This window comes from Capra hircus, chromosome 17 (genome assembly GCF_001704415.2).
Source record: "Capra hircus breed San Clemente chromosome 17, ASM170441v1, whole genome shotgun sequence".
NCBI lineage: Eukaryota > Metazoa > Chordata > Mammalia > Artiodactyla > Bovidae > Capra > Capra hircus.
Genome location: NC_030824.1, coordinates 6,009,568 through 6,028,806, shown reverse-complemented (window position 1 = coordinate 6,028,806; position 19,239 = coordinate 6,009,568). Strand labels below are relative to the sequence as shown.

At 48.7% G+C, this 19,239-nt stretch overlaps 1 protein-coding gene across 3 annotated transcripts in view; it reads left to right on the top strand.

Moving 5' to 3' along the window:
- SGSM1 (small G protein signaling modulator 1) overlaps positions 1 to 19,239 on the top strand; it is a 75,091-nt gene that overhangs the window by 41,638 nt on the left and 14,214 nt on the right. For 2 of the 3 annotated variants that reach the window (XR_001919364.1, XM_018061073.1), the window contains exons 13-20: positions 3,277 to 3,441; positions 5,293 to 5,428; positions 7,812 to 7,876; positions 9,703 to 9,848; positions 11,150 to 11,278; positions 12,523 to 12,705; positions 13,895 to 13,963; positions 14,912 to 15,502. Coding sequence is in view for 2 of the 3 variants with exons in the window: in XM_018061073.1 (XP_017916562.1) it covers positions 3,277 to 3,441; positions 5,293 to 5,428; positions 7,812 to 7,876; positions 9,703 to 9,848; positions 11,150 to 11,278; positions 12,523 to 12,705; positions 13,895 to 13,963; positions 14,912 to 15,502 (1,484 nt within the window). In the remaining variant the exon portion in view is untranslated. The remainder of the gene's footprint in view (positions 1 to 3,276; positions 3,442 to 5,292; positions 5,429 to 7,811; positions 7,877 to 9,702; positions 9,849 to 11,149; positions 11,279 to 12,522; positions 12,706 to 13,894; positions 13,964 to 14,911; positions 15,503 to 19,239) is intronic. The other variant, XM_018061074.1, reaches the window with a different exon arrangement.

The following is a 19,239-nucleotide window of genomic DNA, read 5'->3' as shown; positions in this document are numbered from 1 at the left end:
GCTGTGACATGGGCTCTGGAATCCTGGTTGAACTTGGGCAAATCCCATCACCCCTCTGTGCCTTGGTTTCCTCATCTGTAAAATGGGGATGTTCATAGCACCTATTTCACAGGACTCTCACGAGAATCAAATGAGATAAAGTACTTGGCACAGAAAGAACACTCAAATGCTATTATGTGTTTGTTACTGTTATTTTTTTTTTACTTCAACAGATTGTTGTAAGGATTCAGTGAGATAATAAGCTGGTCGTCGTAGAGCCCATAGAATGAGGCCTCGCATACTGTAGGCCCTCAGGTAGTTGTCAAGACAGCAGAGGGGGTGATTCCCTGGCCGTCCAGTGGTTAGGACTCTGCTTTTTCTCTGCCAAGGGAGCGGGCTCAATCCCTGGTTGGGGAACTAAGATCCAGCAAGTCATGCAGCACAACCAAAAAAATTAATAAAAGACAGCAGAGAGGAAGGTCAACCCCAGACACTGGGACACGAGGTTATAACGTGTGTCCTGCTGTTTGCATGGTGCCTGCTATGAAGCAGATGCTTAGTGAATGGAAACTGCGGTTACTACAAAGATCATCAATTCCAGAGGGCTGTGGCGGCGATTAAATGAGTTAATATTTGAAAAATTCTCAGAAGGAAGCCTGGCATTTGTTAGGCCCTGTATGCGTGTCTGTTAAACAGGTGAGTAATAAGTTACAGCTTGTTTCTGTAAACCTCATTTTATCTAACCCTCTGTGGCCCTGTTGTTCCTATCTAATGGATAATGGCTCCGAGATTCCCTTTGTTTAAGTGACCACAGCGGGACGGTGAGGACGTTTTTAAAGCAGACGTCCTCCCTGGCGAGGTTGGACTCACCGTGCCAGGCCTCTGGATGCTTTCGCTCGCACCCAGCGCTGTCAGAGCTGGGGTGTGGGGCAGGCTTGGTGGTAAGGCCTTGGGTTAGCCTGTGTCTCTATGTGTGTTCCTTATGGCCCGTTAGAAGCAAAGCCTCACATTCTGTGTCATTAAGAGCCATAGAGCATCCTGACGTGTATCCCTACATCTGTTCCCGCCCAGGACCAAGGGCTGGAGCTGCCCCAGCCTCTGTGTGGTACCACGTTCCCCCAGAGAGCTGATTCATCCGAGGGGCCAGGTGCCCTGCGGCTGCCTTCCCTGGCAGCTCGCTCTACGGGGACCCATCCAACAAATGATTTGTAGGCTCTTGCTGGGAGCCAGGCTGGGTGCTCAATGTCTCTCCTCTTTGGGGAACATCCACGTTAGCCTGTCGTGGCCCTGCGTGTGCCAGGGGAACAGATGCTAGCTGCGCCCACTCACACCCTCTCTGTGTGCAGCTCCACTGCCATCTGCCAGCCTTAGTGTCTCCTTGCCTAAGGGTTTCTCCAGCCACCAGGGTTCCTTCTGCCCGTGGGTGGGGTGGACTACAATCAGTGCCTCCCTGGAGCAGTCAGCGACTGGAAGGAGCTGTGTATAAATGCGCCAGCTCCCTCACCCCTCGAGGGAGACCATTCTGAAACGTGTGTTCTGCTCGTGTCTGAGAGACCCCTCACGAGATCAAGTGCCAGTTGTCCGTAACGGCAACGTACATGGTGACTAACTCGCCACTCTCCTCACCCTTCTCCTCCTGGGTCCCTTTATCTCTCCCTACCTGTGCTTCTTGGAAGCACCTCCCAACTTGCACCTAAATCCGTGTCTGCCTTGTCACCAAGTCAGTGTGTTTAAAAAAGAGTTTCTCAATCTTAGCACTACTGCCATTTCGGATGGAATAATTCTTTGCAGTGGGGGCTGTCCTATGCCCTATAGGATGTGTATTAAAAATCAAACATCACTTTGCCAACAAAAGTCTGTATAGTCAAGGCTATGGCCCTTCCAGCAGTCACGTACAAATGTGAGAGCTGTACCATAAAGAAGGCTGAGCACCGAAGAATTAATACTTTTGAACTGTGGTGCTAGAAAAGACTCTTGAGAGTCCCTTGAACAGCAAGGAGATCAAACCAGTCAATCTCAAAGGAAATCAACCCTTAATACTCATTGGAAGGACTGATGATGAAGCTCCAATACCTTGGCCACCTGATGCAAAGAGCCAACACATTGGAAAAGACCCTGATGCTGGGAAAGATGGAAGGCAAGAGGAGAAGGGGGCAGCAGAGGATGAGATGGTTGGATGGCATCACCGACTCAATGGAAATGAACTTGGGCAAACTTCGGGAGATGGTGAGGGTCAGGGAGACCTGGAGTGCTGCAGTCCATAGGGTCACAGAGTCGGACACGACTTGGTGATGGAACAACAAGAAAAATTCTTCATGGTGGGGGCTGTCCTTTGCACTGTAGGATTCTGAGCAGCTTCCCCGGTCTCCGCTGACTGGATGCCAAGTAGTGAATCCGTCCCCACCACCAGCACCACACTGTGGCAGCCAGAAATGTCTGCACGCATCGCCAAGTGTCCCTTGGAAGGCCAGCAGCACCCCAGTTGAGACCTGCTGGTCTAGGGCAAGGACGGTTTAGGGAATCAACAGCCAACAGGAGAAGAGCTGAGAGGGTATGAATAGGATCTCGGGGTCTGATCCTCTGGGTTGGAATCCCAGCTTCACTACTTATTAGCTGGGTGGTCTTAGGCATGCTGCTTAAACTTACTGTGCCTCAGTATTCCAATCTGTAAAAGGGGATAATGGTAGGACTTGAGCTCAGAAACTGATAGCTGTTGTTAGTGGGAAGAGAAGGGACTTTAGCCAAAACGACAGGTTATCCCAGTGACGACCTGGTGAGGCTTTGGGTGAGTAAGCTGTCTTGTTGTTCTGAGCCTCTGTTTTCTCTCATGCAAAATAGGAGATGAAACACATCCCTTACAGTAGGGGTCCCCACCCTCTGGGATCCAGTGCCTGATGGTCTGAGGTGGAGCTGATGCAATAATAATAGAAATAAAATCCACAATAAATGTCATGCACCTGAATCATGCCCAAGCCATCCACCCCAACCCCAGTCCATGGAAGAGTTGTCTTCCCCAAATCCAGTCTCTGGAGCTGAAAAGGTTGGAGACCACTGCCTTACAGGCTCATCAGGAATGAGGCAGTTCCCTGAATAGTATGGCACCCAGCACATAGTAGGCACTTTCTAGATGTCAGCATTCTTTCTTCCTCTGATCAAACACAAGCCAAGGGTACTGTGTGGAGCAGGACAGGGGAAAGGCTCAAGCCCGGGGGAACTGGTTCCTCTGCCTTTTCAGCGTCCTGTTCCACCCCCCGCAGACCTTCCATTTCATTGGTGTTTTTATTTTTGTCTCTTAAGTTGCTTCCAGCCCCCTGGGCGGCACTCCCCGCATCTCCGCGGGCCCTGCCTGGATGGTGGTTCCTGCAGGCCGGTCCATGTTAGTGGTGGCCAGGGGCAGCCAGTGGGCGCAAGCCAGACGGGACACGACCCTCCCCACGTCACGCCTGAAGCCGCAGTCCCTCAGTAATGTCCGGGCTCCCCTCCCGCCTGGGACTGGGCGCCGGCCACCTCTGCCATGTTGTCATTTGAGTCCTGGTCCCCAGGGGGAGATGGAGGCAGGGAAGATTGATGCCTTGCACTGTCTTGCCTTTGTGCTACAAAATGCAGCTTGGGGTGTTGTGGGCTCAGCAGCAGAGGGGCCCACTGATGATGTCTGCAGGGTGCGAGAGGCTGGAGCTGGGGGGATGCTTGCCATACATGGGCAGATCTCCTGGTCGGTGCTCCCGGAGGTTGACTGAGAACTGATGTTTTCAAGAATGTTTTCAAGAACATTTTATAGGGGCTGACTGGTCTTTCTTGGCCAGTTCATTGGTGAGTCTGCTACAAAGCCACTTTTGATGGCCCCCAGAACCTCATTCTGTTAGCGGCTTTCTGTTCTGTCCGTGGGTGCGGCAGATGCTGTCAGCAGGAGCTGGGATGACTGGTGGGGCCAGGTCCACAGCTCCTCATCTCCTTAGAGCCCAAGGGGGCCAGGTATTACCAGCCATCCTTGAGAAGGCGCTGCTCATCAGGCAAATGTGTACCCCTCTTAAGTTCCTAAAGCAGGGCTTGGCAAACTAAGGCCAAAAGCCGAATCCTCTGTATCACTCATGAACTAAGATTGGTGTTGATGTTTTTAAATAACTGAAAAAAAAAGGAAGAATATTTTGTGACATGTGAAAATGGTATGAAATTCACATTATAATGTGCACGAATGAAACTTTATTAGAACATAACCCATGCTCATTTGTTTGCAATTTTTTTGGCTACTTTTGTTCTATGACGGCAGAGTAGAATGGTTATGATAGTGACCCAAAGTCTTGCAAACCCACAAATATTGTCTACCTGGCCCTTTATAGGAGATAGCCAGCAAGTCCTGTCCTAGAGAAAATAACTTTCTTGCACCAAGAGGCCAGGAAATTAACCATAGAAACGGTAATGCCTGGGGCACCCATATGTTTGTTCTGCAGCGTTGCAAATGCTGTGGCTTCTGTGGAGCCGGGAAAGATAACAATATGGGAAACAATGAATGGTATATCCTTGGGAGCAACTGATCAGGAACCACCAGTGTCCAAGAGTTAGGAGACCATTTGTGCCCCTTGGCTCTCAGACACGGCTGCTACCTCAGAACTTTTTGAAAGACAGACTCGAGGGCTGTATCGCCAGGAGACTTTAATTCAGTAGGTCAGGCATATGGGTGGGATACAGGCATATGGCTTTTAAACAAGCACCCCACATGGTTCTGGGGGAGTTGCCTCTGTTTGAGGCTCTCTTGGTAGAGCAGCCATAGGAGCAGGACCATGGACAGTGCAGGCATCTTCATCAGTGGGGACTCCTCTGGGTCCCCTTGCTACTGAGTGTCCTGCCTCCCCTGCTGAGTCAGGCTCCCTCACATCTCACCACCAGGGCTCCCCATGAGACCTACCTCTGGGGACTTGAGGCCATGGGTCCTCCCCAGGATTCCCCAGCAGGCTCCCCTTCCTTCCTGCCAGCCTCCCGTGAGGACAACTAAATGACAACATGGTGTGGGTTGGCCTGCTGCTCTGCGATCGGACCTGTCTACTTGGCTCTGGTCTCTTTCTGTCTCTTCAACTGCCATCAGCTCTTCCCATCACCTCGGGGACCCGAAATCGTGGTGGTGGCTTTCATTGGCTTGGATGGGCTCAAGGACCTGGGTCAGACAGTGGTTGAGGTCGCTGTTTCCTGCTGGGACACTCAGGGTCTTTCCCCTGTCCCTGTGCTGGTGTAGGGGTGAGCTGCTTGCTTTGGGGGGAAGTTTTTGTGTCCCTCGGAAGCTTTACCGGGGCTCTTCCTCTGCCCTTTCTACCACCACAGTTCCCCAGGACCTAATGGATGTCTCTGTGAGCAACCTGCCATCCCTGTGGCAACCCAGCCCCCGGCAGCCCTGTTCCTCCTGTTCGCAGAGTGGCTCAGCTGATGGTGGCTCAACCAACAGCTGCAACCATGAGAGGTATGAGGGGCTTGGGCTGTGGACGGAAGAAACGCAAGCACTGACTGGGGGTGTGCAGGCACCCGCTTCTTGTCCTGCGCTGGATTCAGGGGAGTTAACATAGGCTATAGAAGCATCCAGGGCTTCCCTGGTGGCTCAGCAGTGAACAGCCCATCGGTCAATGCAGGAGATGTGGGTTCGATCCCTGGGTGGGTGAGATCCCCTGGAGAAAGAAATGGCATCCCACTCCAGTATTCCTGCCTGGGAAATCCCACGGACAGAGGAGCCTGGCGGGGCTACAGTCTATGGGGTCGCAGAGTCAGACATGACTGAGCAACTAAGCAATGACAACAGCAACATAAAATCATTCAGATCTCGGTTAAATCCTAGCCTTGTAAAGTCCTAGCTTCCTTATATATATCAGTCAGGATCAACAAGGTACTGTCGCTGTAACAAACAGTCCTAAAATCTCAGTGATTTATTACAACAAAAAAGTACTTATCATGCATGCTGAGTGTCTACCATGCATCAGCAGGGGTCTTTGCTTTTTCTATGTTCACGGCCCTGGCAGATGGAGTCACCACCATCTTGAATATTGCAAATCCCAGTGACTAAGGGAAATGCTTTCTTTATTTAGCTGTCTTAGGGACAAATCAAATAATGGTTTAAAAGTGGCCAGCTTGTGTACCAGGCACATGGTGATATTCAGTAAATGACACTTCTTAAATTTGTTGCACAAAGTTAAATCCTTGATCTCACTCCTTGTCTGCAGACCTCTGTCTTCTCAGGACTACTCAGCCCATTCATGAGACTGGTCATATTTCCCACTGACCCAGCCTGGCCTGGCCTGGGAGAGTGGAATCCTTTTTTCCTTGCTGGGCCTCTGTCCCAGCGCATGGCCCATTCTTGAGCCGTAGGAATATAAGTGGGGGCCAATATCAAATCTGTGAAGCCACAGAACTCCTGGCTCTCAGTGTGTGGTCTGTGGACCAGCAGCATCATCACCTGAGCGGATTCTCTGCCCCTCACCCCAGAAATGCTGAAGCTGAATCTGCATTTAACACATCACCTAGGGTCCCAAGACGGCGTGTGTGCTTTTAAGCTTGAGAAGCACTGAAATGACTAGAGATCCTCACATTTTAATATCCATCAGAATCACCTTGGGGATCACAGACTGCTTCCTTGACCACTTCCTGGAGATCCTGATTGGGTAGATCTGTGCAGGGCCTAGGAATCCACATGCTGGAGAAACCCCAAGTGATTCTGTGACTGATGGTCCACGGACCATTGACAAATGCTGTTCTAACCCAGTACCCCCCCTCACAGCATCTGCTTCCACAGCTGCAGTGATGGGGAACTCGCCACCTTACAGATAGCCAGGGCCACTCTAGGGGGCAGCGATCGGTATGATGCTGCCCTTCTGTAACCTGAGGATGCCTGAGCCTCACCAGCCTGAGGGCACAAAGAGGGTGACTTGAATGGTTAATGCCTCCACGTGCATGCCTGGAGGACTTCAGCCATGCCTCCTTCCCAGTCTCCCTGGGCTTTTAATGGGTGCAACATTCTTCTACTCTGTTCTCTCCAAGAATGTACCACACTCCCTTCAGCAGTCCCGTTTCCCCATCAGTTCTGAGGCCATATTCCTCTCTCCTCTTTTACCCAAAACAGCCCCCTGCCCTCAAATTCCCGTGCAAGGATAATCTCTGAGGCATTACCTGCTTTGCAATTAGCCAGACTCTGAATCCCAGACTGGCTCCTCTTGGGTTCAGCTGGATCACTTTAGAAGTCAGAACATTTTCTGCTGGTGATGGAAACCCACTTCCAACTGGTGCAAATGAAAAAGAAAACGTACTAATAGAACTGAGACATCCAGCAGCATGGGGGCTTCAGGCATGGCTGGATCCAGATGCTCCACACAGGAATGTGTTTCTTGAGCTCTCAGCTCTGCTTATCTCTAGGACGGTTTCATTCTCAGGCAGGCCCTTCCTATGCAGCAGGAAAAATGGACCCTAGCAGCTGCTGCTCTGTATCCCACTGGCTTAGGAACCCAAGTAAAGAAGAGTGTCATTTTTCTAGTAGTTCAACAAAAATCCCAGGGTTGATTCTCACTGGCCCAGGTTGAATCATGTGACCTCCCCTCTGACCCAATCACTGTGACTCCAAGCTGAGTCATGTACATGGGTAGAATCAGCTCCACCCAAAGCGTAAGAACAGAATTGAGGAAGAGGAAGCTTCCAAGAAGAAGGGGCAGTGATGCTACACAGGTGGAAACAACAGTTCCCCTGGTCTCTCTGACTGGCTGCTTTTTATCTGCTCCCCAGAGATAACGAGTTATGCTCCTGTCCAGCAAGCCCGGGCCATGTATGGATCTGTACTAAGTGTCTTCCTTTTGCTCCATCCGCAGGGCCCCCTTGAAGCTTCTCTGTGACAATATGAAGTACCAGATCCTTTCCAGAGCCTTCTATGGATGTGCGTATTGGCCTTATTTGCCGTTTTTGTCTCCAGGGAGCATTTATTCAGTGCCTACTGCGTATCAGCAGTATCCGGGAAATGAGCCTGGCTCTGCGCCTCCGTTTCCTAGGTGTCTCGTGTTGGTTAAGTTACATTAACCTCCCTGAGCCTCAATTTCCTCTTTTACGGACCGAACATAAAATTTCTCCCTTGGTTCTAAGAGAGGGCAGTGAACAATGGGGCTCCTTGCTGGAAGGAGCAAGGTTTAATTACCATTGCATCTCTATTTCCCACCTTAGAGGGTGTGTTTTCAGGATTAAACAGAAACGTACATAAAGCACCTGACATTGCTTGAGGCTGGTGCTCAATAGATGTCAGTCTTCTCTTCCTATAGGCAGGAGCAGAAGAGGAAGATGGCCTAATGCCTTCCCAAGAACTTAAAAACTAAATTAATAACACAAGTGCTCTGATGATTTCCAGTTGACAGATGAGGAAACTGAGGCAAAGGGACTCGCCCAAGGTCACACAGCAAATAAACCAGCAGAGCTGGAACTCTCAAACCCAGGCCTGTGAAGGCTCTGTTTTTTCCACTCTCCTATTTTGATTCTTAGCAAGTTTTATTTCCCCCACCTCACAGCCCAGTTGGGGAAGATAAAACATGTGTATATTTTAAGGAAATCTAGAAACGTGTTTCTACATCCTGCGTGGGCCTGTCAAAAAATAGTGCCGGTCGTATCAGCCTGGAACGAGCTCATGGAGAAAGCGTGACCTCCCCAAGGTCAGGCTTTTTGCCTGTTCTGTTACCGTCCATCCACAGTGCCTGATGCAGGGCCTGGCGTGGAGGAGGCTCTGGGCAAGTATTTATGAAACCACAGTGGAGGAGCTTCCTGGTAGAAGGGGTGGGAGTCAAGGTGGGCTTGATGCCCTCACGTGATGTGGCTCCTCCCTGATGGTGGTTGAGAGCCCAGGTTCTGGAGCAGATGGTCTGCGTTCATATCCCAACTCCACACCTAGCACCGTGACCTGGGCAAGTGACACATGCAGACTGTGCCTCAGTGTCCGCATCTGTAAGATGGGCATAGTAAGAGGACCTGCTTCATAGGGTTGTAGTGAGAATCAACTAATCATCGTCATTAGCCCCATTGTTGGTGGGTTGAGTCCTCAGGCTCCAGGTGGCCCAGGGTCTTCTCTGGGACTTAAGGATGAATTGGGGGTCGGGAATAACCAGAAGGAAAGAGCACGGTCAAAGCAAACACAGGCTAGTGTTCGCTGAATCCTACATGTGAGCCAGGTGCTGTGCCCTCCAGGCACCCAGGGTGGAGCAGATGAAGGGTGGCACGTTGGCGGGTAACCCTCTAAGAGTGCAGGGCCATCTTTGAAAGCAAACCAGTGCCTTCAGCATCTCGCCTGCTACTGACCTCAGGGCCTTCTTTATCCAGCTGCAATGTGAACAAGTCCCCTCCTCTCCCATTCTCTCTCTCTCAGTATTCATTGGAGGCACCCCGAGGCACAGTGAGCCCGCAGAGTCACTTGCCCCTCCCTGCCTCCAGCTTGTGAATTAAATGCCTTGGTTTCCGGCCCGAGAGGAGCGGGCATCACCTCAATTGAGACTGAGAAAGGTGACGTGACTTCCCCAGGGTCGCAGGGCCATGAAGCAGTTGAGCCAGCAAGTAATTTCGCCCCTCTGAGCCTCACCTTCCTCAACCTGGAAAAGGGGGATGATGAGAATTCGCTGGTCACAAGGGTTCAGGCAGATTACGAGGAGGACAGTACTTTGGAGACTTTGTGAGACAAGGCTGGGGTGCTACGTGGTGGGAAGTGACACTCTCCCTCCCTCCCCACAGGGCTTGCCTACTGCAGACACCTGTCTACCGTGAGGACCCACCTGTCAGCCCTGGTCAATCACATGATCGTGTCCCCTGACTTGCCCTGTGATGCTGGACAGGGGCTGACAGCCAGGATCTGGGAGCAGTACCTTCAGGACAGCACAGTAAGGCTTGGCCTGGCTCGGCCTGCTGTGGGGTAGAGGCTTTGGGGGACAGAGACTATGGGGACCTCTTAGCATTCTTCAAAGAATGAAGAACCAACTGTACATATTTTTTAAGTTTTAAAATATCATGTCTCTGCTACACCCCCCCCCCAGTTCTGATCCCCTAAATTAATGACTAATGTCAGTTTGGTGTAGACTTTGCTATACATTTCCTATACTTAAACATTCACAGCTATGTCTATATAGATATAGCTGAAATTCATTTTTTAATGAGGTGACATTACGTTTGCATTTTGAGTGATCAACTTACTTTTATATGAAGGACATCTTTCAGATCTCTAGGTGAAATACTGCATGTTAGACCTTAGCCCCTCATATATGTGTGGACCATAATTTAATCAAATCTTCTTCTAATGATGGACATCTAGGCTGTTCCTGTTTCTTTTCTTTTTTAAAATTATTTCAGCAGTGCTATAGTCAACATCTTTATAAGCACATACCTTTCTGTACTAGTTTTCTTATTTCAAGGGTAGATTCTTAGAAATAAAGCTGTTTGATGTCCGTTTTAAATTTAAATGGATATGACAGCTTACCTTTCTCGAAAAGTTATAGTGTTCATAATCTCTGGCAGTCTGTGAGCATGATTGCACGTTTCCTGAGGGATGCAAAAGATTTATCAACTTCTGGGCCCCACTCCAGCTTTACTGATTGAGCACTTCTAAGAGTGGACCCCAAGAATTTATATTTTGGGAATTTCCTGCAGAATTCCCTGGTAGACCAATGGTTAGGACTACATGCTTTCATTGCTGAGGTCCCAGATTCAATCCCTAGTTAGGGAACTAAGATCTCTCAGGCCATGCGTTGCAGCCAAAAAAAAAAAAAAAAGAGAGAGAAAGAAAAGAAAGTTCCCCAAATGCTCCTAGAGATCTCCCCAGTTTGGGAAGCACTATCCTAAGGACAAATTGGCTGTAATAATAAATAGTCAAAATGGATCTCTTTCATCTAACGCTTCTGCAGTCGTTGGCTGCGTTGTTGTATCCGGGCTGCAGTAACACCGTAGTCCCTGCTGTTTTAGTTGCTTGACCCTATAGAGGTGTATTTCTTACTCATTTATTAATAACAGCAATTGGGGGTTTCCTAGGGTTTTGCTTTTTCAAATATGATGCCACGATGGACATCTGTGTTCATCATTGCTTGTTCACAGCATGAGCACTGAGGGTCTGAGAGGTGGGCCCACTGGGCCACAGAGCCCATGCCCTAGTTTCGTGTTGACCAAATCTTTGCCTCCCCCCACCCACCAGAGTTACGAGGAGCAGGAGCTGCTGCGTCTCATCTACTACGGGGGCATCCAGCCGGAGATCCGCAAAGCCGTGTGGCCCTTCCTCCTGGGCCACTACCAGTTCGGGATGACAGAAACAGAGAGGAAGGAGGTAGGTTACCCCAGGGGGCAGTGGGGTCCTTGGCAACAGGATGAGCCAGGTACATGGGGCTGGGGGAGCTCTAGTCCCCTGGTGGACCAGGGGGACAGGTAGATAAGGGGGAGCCAGGATGGGTGAGGGCAGTGCCGTCCAATAAATGCAGCACAAGCCACAGATGCCATTTTTTCAAATCGCTTTTTTGAGATAATGATAGACTCGCATGCGCTTGTAAGAAATCATGCAGAGCCATCTCCTTCACCCAACTTCCCACAATGGTAACTTCTTGCAAAACTATAATACAATTTATCATAAGCAGGATATTGACATCAACATGGATATACGCTGGCAGTTAAAGTCCATATTTTATTGCGTTTGTTTTTGTTGTTGTCTATACTAAATATGTATATATTTTTAATTGAGATATAGTTTATTTACAACATTATGTTAGTTTCAGCTGTTTAACATAGTGATTCAAAATTTTTATAAATTAGGGATTTCCCTGGTGGTGCAGTGGTTAAGACTCTGTGTTTCCCATGCAGGGAGCATGGGTTCAATCCCTGGTCTGGGAACTAAGATCCATATGGCATGCAACACAGCTGAAAAATAAGATTAAAAAAAAACAATTGTGTTAACCTAACTGATTAACATTGGAGAAGGAAATGGCAACCCACTCCAGTGTTCTTGCCTGGAGAATCCCAGGGACAGCAGAGCCTGGTGGGCTGCCGACTATGGGATCGCACAGAGTCAGACACGACTGAAGCCACTTAGCAGGAGCAGCAGCAGCAGCAGCAGCAGCACCAGCAACTGATTAACATAGTGCCTGACATGTAGTAGACATTCAATAAATATTTTACTCAGTCCAGACATCGGGACTTAACAATTAAAAAATGTTTTTATAAATTGCAATCCATTTACAGTCATTATAAAATATTGGGTATGTTCTGTGTGCTGTGTAATATTTCCTCATACACACACACACACACATATATATATAATGTAAATATATATATGTCAGCCTTGATCAAACTTCCCACATTACTCGTGCTCTCATGTGTGTGTCTATCTAGTTCACGGTTTTATCACACGAGTGGGTTTGTGTATCACCACCACAGTCAACATGCTGAACGTTTTCTGGTGCTGCCGTGGTACTCGTGTCCTTTTATGGCCACACCACCTCCCTCCCGCTCACTCCCATCCCTGACCCCTGGCAACCACTGATCTACTCTCTCCGGCTGACCGTGCATCTACCCTGGCAGGTGGACGAGCAGATTCATGCCTGTTATGCACAGACCATGTCCGAGTGGCTGGGCTGTGAGGCGATCGTGAGACAGAGGGAGCGGGAGTCCCACGCGGCCGCCCTGGCCAAATGCTCGTCGGGGGCCAGCCTGGACAGCCACCTGCACCGGATGATGCACCGGGACTCCACCATCAGCAACGAGGTGATGGGCTGCTCCCCTAGGGGAGCCAGGTGGAGGGTAAAGGCTGGGGTCTGCTTCATGGAGCTGCTGAAGGAAGGACAAGGGCTGGGTGTCTTAGCACAGACCTGACTCCAAACTCCAGCCCCTTCATTTCTTAGCTCTGGGGCTCAGGCAAAGCAGCTTCACTTCTATGCTGCAGTTACCTCATCTATGAAACGGAAATGACCATTTGTATAGGGGAGATTTGTGTGCAGCTCCAACAAGATAGTGTATATAAACCATCCAGTGCAGCATTAGACCTTCACTCATTCAGCAAATGCTGTTGAGTACCTACCATGTGCCGGGTACTGTCAGGAATGTCCTGGAATGTCAGGAATGCTCCAGTGAACAGGTCAGACACATCTGTCCTGGTGAAGTCCCAAGTTTAGCAGCCAAAAGCCGGAGGTGAAAAGAAAATCAGTTCCCTTCACCAATGATGTATCAGTCATCAATTGCCACCCTAAAACTGTGTAACAAACAACCCCCAAAAGTCAGTGACATCCGACAATAACTGTTTCTTTTTCACTCCTGAGTCTGTGGTAAGCTGAAGCTCAGTTGAAAGGTTTGTTGTTCTTTGTCGGGTTCATGCATGTTCGGGGTGACTCAGCCCTGCCCCTCACGTCCATCCTCCAGCCGACTAGCCTGGCTACCTTCTCACAGTGAAAGCAGATCTTTACAAGAAAAAGCAGAAATGTGCAAGCATTTTCTATGCGTCTGCCCTGTTGAGTTTGCCAACATCCCACTGGCTGCAGCAGGTCCCATGGCCTAGCTTAGCTTCAGAGGGGACAGAAACTAGAAGCTACAGGACTAAAAGCATGTGTACAGGAAAGGAGCAGAGAATGGCCATTAATACAGCCAGTCCTTTGAGTTCGAAGTCTCGCGTGCAGAGCATTTAGAAGTGGCATTCTCTGGTTGCAGGTGGGAGGTGGGGGTCCTGTGGTTTGTGTAGCCTCCAAAGGGGCTCTAGGCAGGAGAGATGAGCCCCCCGCCACCCAGTTTTATTTGACAGATGGGAAGTGGAGGCCTTGAGAGGGGACTTGCTCATGTCAGGAATAGAGACAAGACCACACTTTCTGACTCCCAGCCTAGCACTCCATCCTGAGCTCAGCGCAGGGACCCTGAGCCTAGATGCAGCCTCACCTGAGCTCCTTCCTGCCCCCTTTCCTCTCAGTCCTCCCAGAGCTGCAGTTCCGGCCGCCAGAACATCCGCCTGCAGAGCGACTCCAGCAGCAGCACACAGGTGACCTTCCAGAGCCCCTGCCCCCCTGTCTACCCATCCGCCTCCCTCCAGCCCAGAATAATGGGATCAGAAGTCCCTCATCTTCAGGTCACTTAAGATTTCTGTTTTAGCCTTTTATACTTCCATTAAAAATTGAAGTTTTGCCTGCACAAGTAATTCATGAATCTCGTCTGCCTATTAAAAAAATATCGCAGAGAAAACTAAATTTGGTTTTGCCCATCCCTGATCCCCACATGCCCTCCCTAGAAATAACATTGCCATCTTCTCTGAATATACTTTGTTTTCTAGTTTTGACTTTGGAGTTAGGAAAGTGTTTTGTTTTGTTTTAACATGACTGAAAGCAATTTAATTGAAATTAAATCTTTTTAAAACCAGAAGCACATGAAATTAATAGTAAATCAAGTGGGTACTATAACCACACCAAAGAAATACTTCAAGTGACCTTGTGACATGATCTTATACAGTCTGCATTGATGGGATATGGCCTAAAGACACAAATAACCACAAATAAATCTTGGATATATATCCTGGAGACTTTTCCATAATATTTCATATTCATCTAAGTGTTCTTGAAAATTGATCCATCATGGTTAATTACACGGATACTTTTTAAGCCTGTTCCTTTAATTAGTTAACTTAAGAAATTTTTATACGCATGATTTTGTGTGATGAAAGGTTTTCTTCCTCAGAGCCAACTGCAATGCTCCCTGTTTCTTTCTGGATTTTTCTATGCCCGTTCCTGCATACAGAGTACTTTTAAATTTTCTACAAATGGGAGAATATGTCCCACCTTGTTCTGCCTCCATCTTTTTACCGACTGTGTAGTGTCCCCGGCATGCACGTTCCATATCTGAACCAGCCCCCTGTGGATGGCCGTTCAGCTTGGAGCTGGAAGCAGCACCATGACAGACATCCTAACTCATCTGTCTTTGTGCACCTTGTCTGCAGGTCTTTGAGTCTGTGGACGAGGCGGAGCAGGTGGAGGCAGAAGGCAGGCTGGAAGAGAAACCGACCAAGATCCCCAACGGGAACCTGGTGAATGGCACCTGCTCCCCAGACTCAGGCCATCCCTCCTCCCACAACTTCTCCTCGGGCCTCTCGGAGCACTCAGAACCCAGCCTGAGCACGGAAGACAGCGTCATGGATGCCCAGCGCACCGCCCCCCTGGTGCTTCGACCCAGGGACAGCAGCATGGATGACGGGCAGAGCAGTGAGGCCACCACCTCCCGGGACGAGGCCACTCGTGAGGAGCTGGCCGTGCAGGACAGCCTGGAGAGTGACCTCCTGGCCAACGAGAGCATGGACGAGTTCATGTCCATCACTGGCAGCCTGGACGTGGCTCTGCCCGAAAAGGAGGGCCCCGCAATGGAAGGCTGGAGAGGCAGCGAGGCGGAAAAGCAGAGCCAGGTGGACAGTGAGGACAACCTCTCAGAGGAGCCTGAGATGGAGAGTCTCTTCCCCGCACTTGCTTCTCTGGCCGTGACTACCTCGGCCAACAGCGAGGCGTCCCCCGTCTCTTCCAGCGGCGTCACCTACTCCGTAAGTCACCAGGATTCTCCTCCACTCCATTTTCTGCAGCCACGGGAGGGTGGCAAGCCTCTGTTATCCAGAACCACTTCTGTTTCATTGCCTTTTCCCCATCATGGAGGGTTCACTGTAGAAACCCATTTGGAAGAGAAGATAATTTAATACTTAAAGAACACAGGCTTTGCAGACAAACAGTGCTGGGTTCAAATCCAAGCTTAGGCACATCTTGGTTTACACTCATGTCCAGTATCTCTTAAATATTTTACTTTCTTGCCATAAAAACCCAGAGGAAAGAATGTCAACTGAAAAGGTTTTCTGAGCCAAGGATCATGTACCTGTTTTATTTGGGGGGCTTCCCTGGTGGCTCAGACAGTAGACTCTGCCTGCAATGCAGGAGACCCAGGTTCAATCCCTGAATTGGGAACATCCCCTGGAGAAGGGAATGGCTACCCACTTCAGTATTCTTGCCTGGAGAATCCCATGGACAGAGGAGCCTGGTGGGCTACAGTCCATGGGGTCGCAGAGTTGGACACAACTCGGCGATTTCACTTTCTTTCTTTTTTAACTGTTTTGGCCTTGCAGCATGGCTTGGTGATCTTAGTTCCCTCACCAGGGACCAAACTCATGCCCCATGCAGTGGAAGTGAGGAGTTATAACCATTGAATCACTAGGGAAGTCCCTACATCCATTTTCTTTCAAAGAATTTGTCATTTCTGTAGCAAAGAGTCAGTCAGACTAGGTTGGATCCAAAAACCTAAAGTTGTCTGGCCCAACTCTGCCTTTCCCCCGAAGCAGTTCAGTTCAGTTCAGTTGCTCAGTCGTGTCCGACTCTTTGCAACCCCATGAACCACAGCATGCCAGGCCTCCCTGTCCATCACCAACACCCTGAGTCCACCCAAACCCATGTCCATTGAGTTGGTGGTGCCATCCACCCATTTCATCCTCTGTTGTCCCCTTCTCTACCTGCCCTCAATCTTTCCCAGCATCAGGGTCTTTTCAAATGAGTCAGTGCTACACATCAGGTGGCCAAAGTATTGGAGTTTCAGCTTCAGCATCAGTCCTTCCAATGAATATTCAGGACTGATTTCCTTTGGGATGGACTGGTTGGATCTCCTTTCAGTCCAAGGGACTCTCAAGAGTCTTCTCCAACACCACAGTTCAAAATCATCAATTCTTCGGTGCTCACCTTTCTGTATAGTCCAACTCTCACATCCATACATGACCACTGGAAAAACCATAGCCTTGACTAGACAGACCTTTGTTGGCAATGTAATATCTCTGCTTTTCAATATGCTGTCTAGGTTGGTCATAACTTTCCTTCCAAGGAGTAAGCGTCTTTTAATTTCATGGCTGCAGTCACCATCTGGAGTGATTTTGGAGCCCAAAAAAATGAAGTCAGCTACTGTTTCCACTGTTTCCCCATCTATTTGCCATGAAGTGATGGGACCAGATGCCGTGATCTTCGTTTTCTGAATGTTGAGCTTTAGGCCAACTTTTTCACTCTACTCTTTCATTTTCATTAAGAGTCTTTTTAGTTCCTCTTCGCTTTCTGCCATAAAGGTGGTATCATCTGCATATCTGAGGTTATTGATATTTCTCCCGGCAATCTTGATTCCAGCTTGTGCTTCCTCCAGCCCAGCGTTTCTCATGATGTACTCTGCACATAATTAAATGAGCAGGGTGACAATATACAGCCTTGACGTACTCCTTTTCCTATTGGAACCAGTCTGTTGTTCCATGTCCAGTTCTAACTGTTGCTTCCTGACCTGCATATAGGTTTCTCAAGAGGCAGGTCAGGTGGTCTGGTATTCCCATCTGTCTCAGAATTTTCCACAGTTTATTGTGATCCACACAGTCAAAGGCTTTGGCATAGTCAAGAAAGCAGAAATAGATGTTTTTCTGGACCTCTCTTGCTTTTTCCATGATCCAGAAGATGTTGGCAATTTGATCTCTGGTTCCTCTGCCTTTTCTAAAACCAGTTTGAACATCTCAAGTTCACTGTTCATGTATTACTGAAGACTGGCTTGGAGAATTTTAAGCATTATTTTACTAGTGTGTGAGATGAGTGCAATTGTGCGGTAGTTTGACCATTCTTTGACATTGCCTTTCTTTGGGATTGGAATGAAAACTGACCTTTTCCAGTCCCGTGGGCACTGCTGAGTTTTCCAAATTTGCTGGCATATTGAGTGCAGCACTTTCACAGCATCATCTTTCAGGATTTGAAATAGCTCAACTGGAATTTCATCACCCGAGGCAGTAGTAATGACTTATTCCGCCCAAATTATCTGGTGTTTACCCTCATGTCTGTAAATAATATACTTGTATTGCTACTGCTTGATATTTTTTTGCTTTTCTTCAGTTTTAGATATTGCCTGTTGACTCCCCATTATGGAGGAAGAGGTTTCATTCTTCTTCCTTCCCTACCTGCACACCCTTACCACACAAGTGAAACCATCCCACTCCCCATCCATCCACTATAGTCACAATACTTTTAGTTAAATGATTGATCTTTGTTTATATCATTATAGCAATATAATGCATATTAAATTGCATGTTTTCCTGCAAAAAATTTTGTTTTTCCTAAAAGTGTTTTCATTTGTTTTTTTAATTGGTTTGTTACATTTATGCTGCTGCTACTGCTGCTAAGTTGCTTCAGTCGTGTCCGACTCTGTGCGACCCCATAGACAGCAGCCCACCAGGCTCCCCCATCCCTGGGATTCTCTAGGCAAGAACACTGGAGTAGGTTGCCATTTCCTTCTCCAATGCATGAAAGTGAAAAGTCAAAGTGAAGTCGCTCGGTCATGTCCGACTCTTCGCAACCCCATGGACTGCAGGCTACCAGGCTCCTCATCCATGGGATTTTCCAGGCAAGAGTACTGGAGTGGGGTGCCATTGCCTTCTCCATGTTACATGTATATTGTAGCATATATATATATATATATATATATATATATATACACACACACATATACATATATATATATATCTTGATCTTACTTTCTTCTTATATAAAATGAGGATAATAATTCTATATACCTCATAGGATTGTGAGAAAAAAGTGAAGAGAATTTTCACCAGACAAAATGAAAGAGGCCTTCTCAGGAAACAGCATCAACAAAAAATAAAGTCAGACATCAGACTGGTCCAGATAGAGGAAGTTTTCTCAGTGATGGCAGGACAGGGCTAGGAGGAGGAGGAGAGAGAGAGACTCTGTGGAAGAGTGCCCCTCTGAGGAGCTGGGGTGTAACTGTTCTTTCCTCCCCTGTGAGGAGCTGGGGTGGAACAGTTCTTTCCCTCCCCTGTGAGGAGCTGGGGTGTGACTGTTCTTTCCCTCCCCTGGAGGAGCTGGGGTATAAAAGTTCTTTCCCTCCCCTGTGAGGGGCTGGGGTGTGACTGTTCTTTCCCTCCCCTGTGAGAAGCTGGGGTGTGACTGTTCTTTCCTCCCCTCTGAAGAGCTGGGGTGTGACTCTTCTTTCCCTCCCCTGTGAGGAGCTGGGGTGTGACTGTTCTTTCCCTCTCCTGTGAGGAGCTGGGGTATAAAAGTTCTTTCCCTCCCTTGTGAGGAGCTGTGGTATAAAAGTTCTTTCCCTCCTCTGTGAGGAGCTGGGGTGTGACTCTTCTTTCCCTCCCCTGTGAGGAGCTGGGGTGTGACTGTTCTTTCCCTCCCCTGTGAGGAGCGGGGTGTGACTCTTCTTTCCCTCCCCTGTGAGGAGCTGGGGTGTGACTGTTCTTCCTCCCCTCTGAGGAGC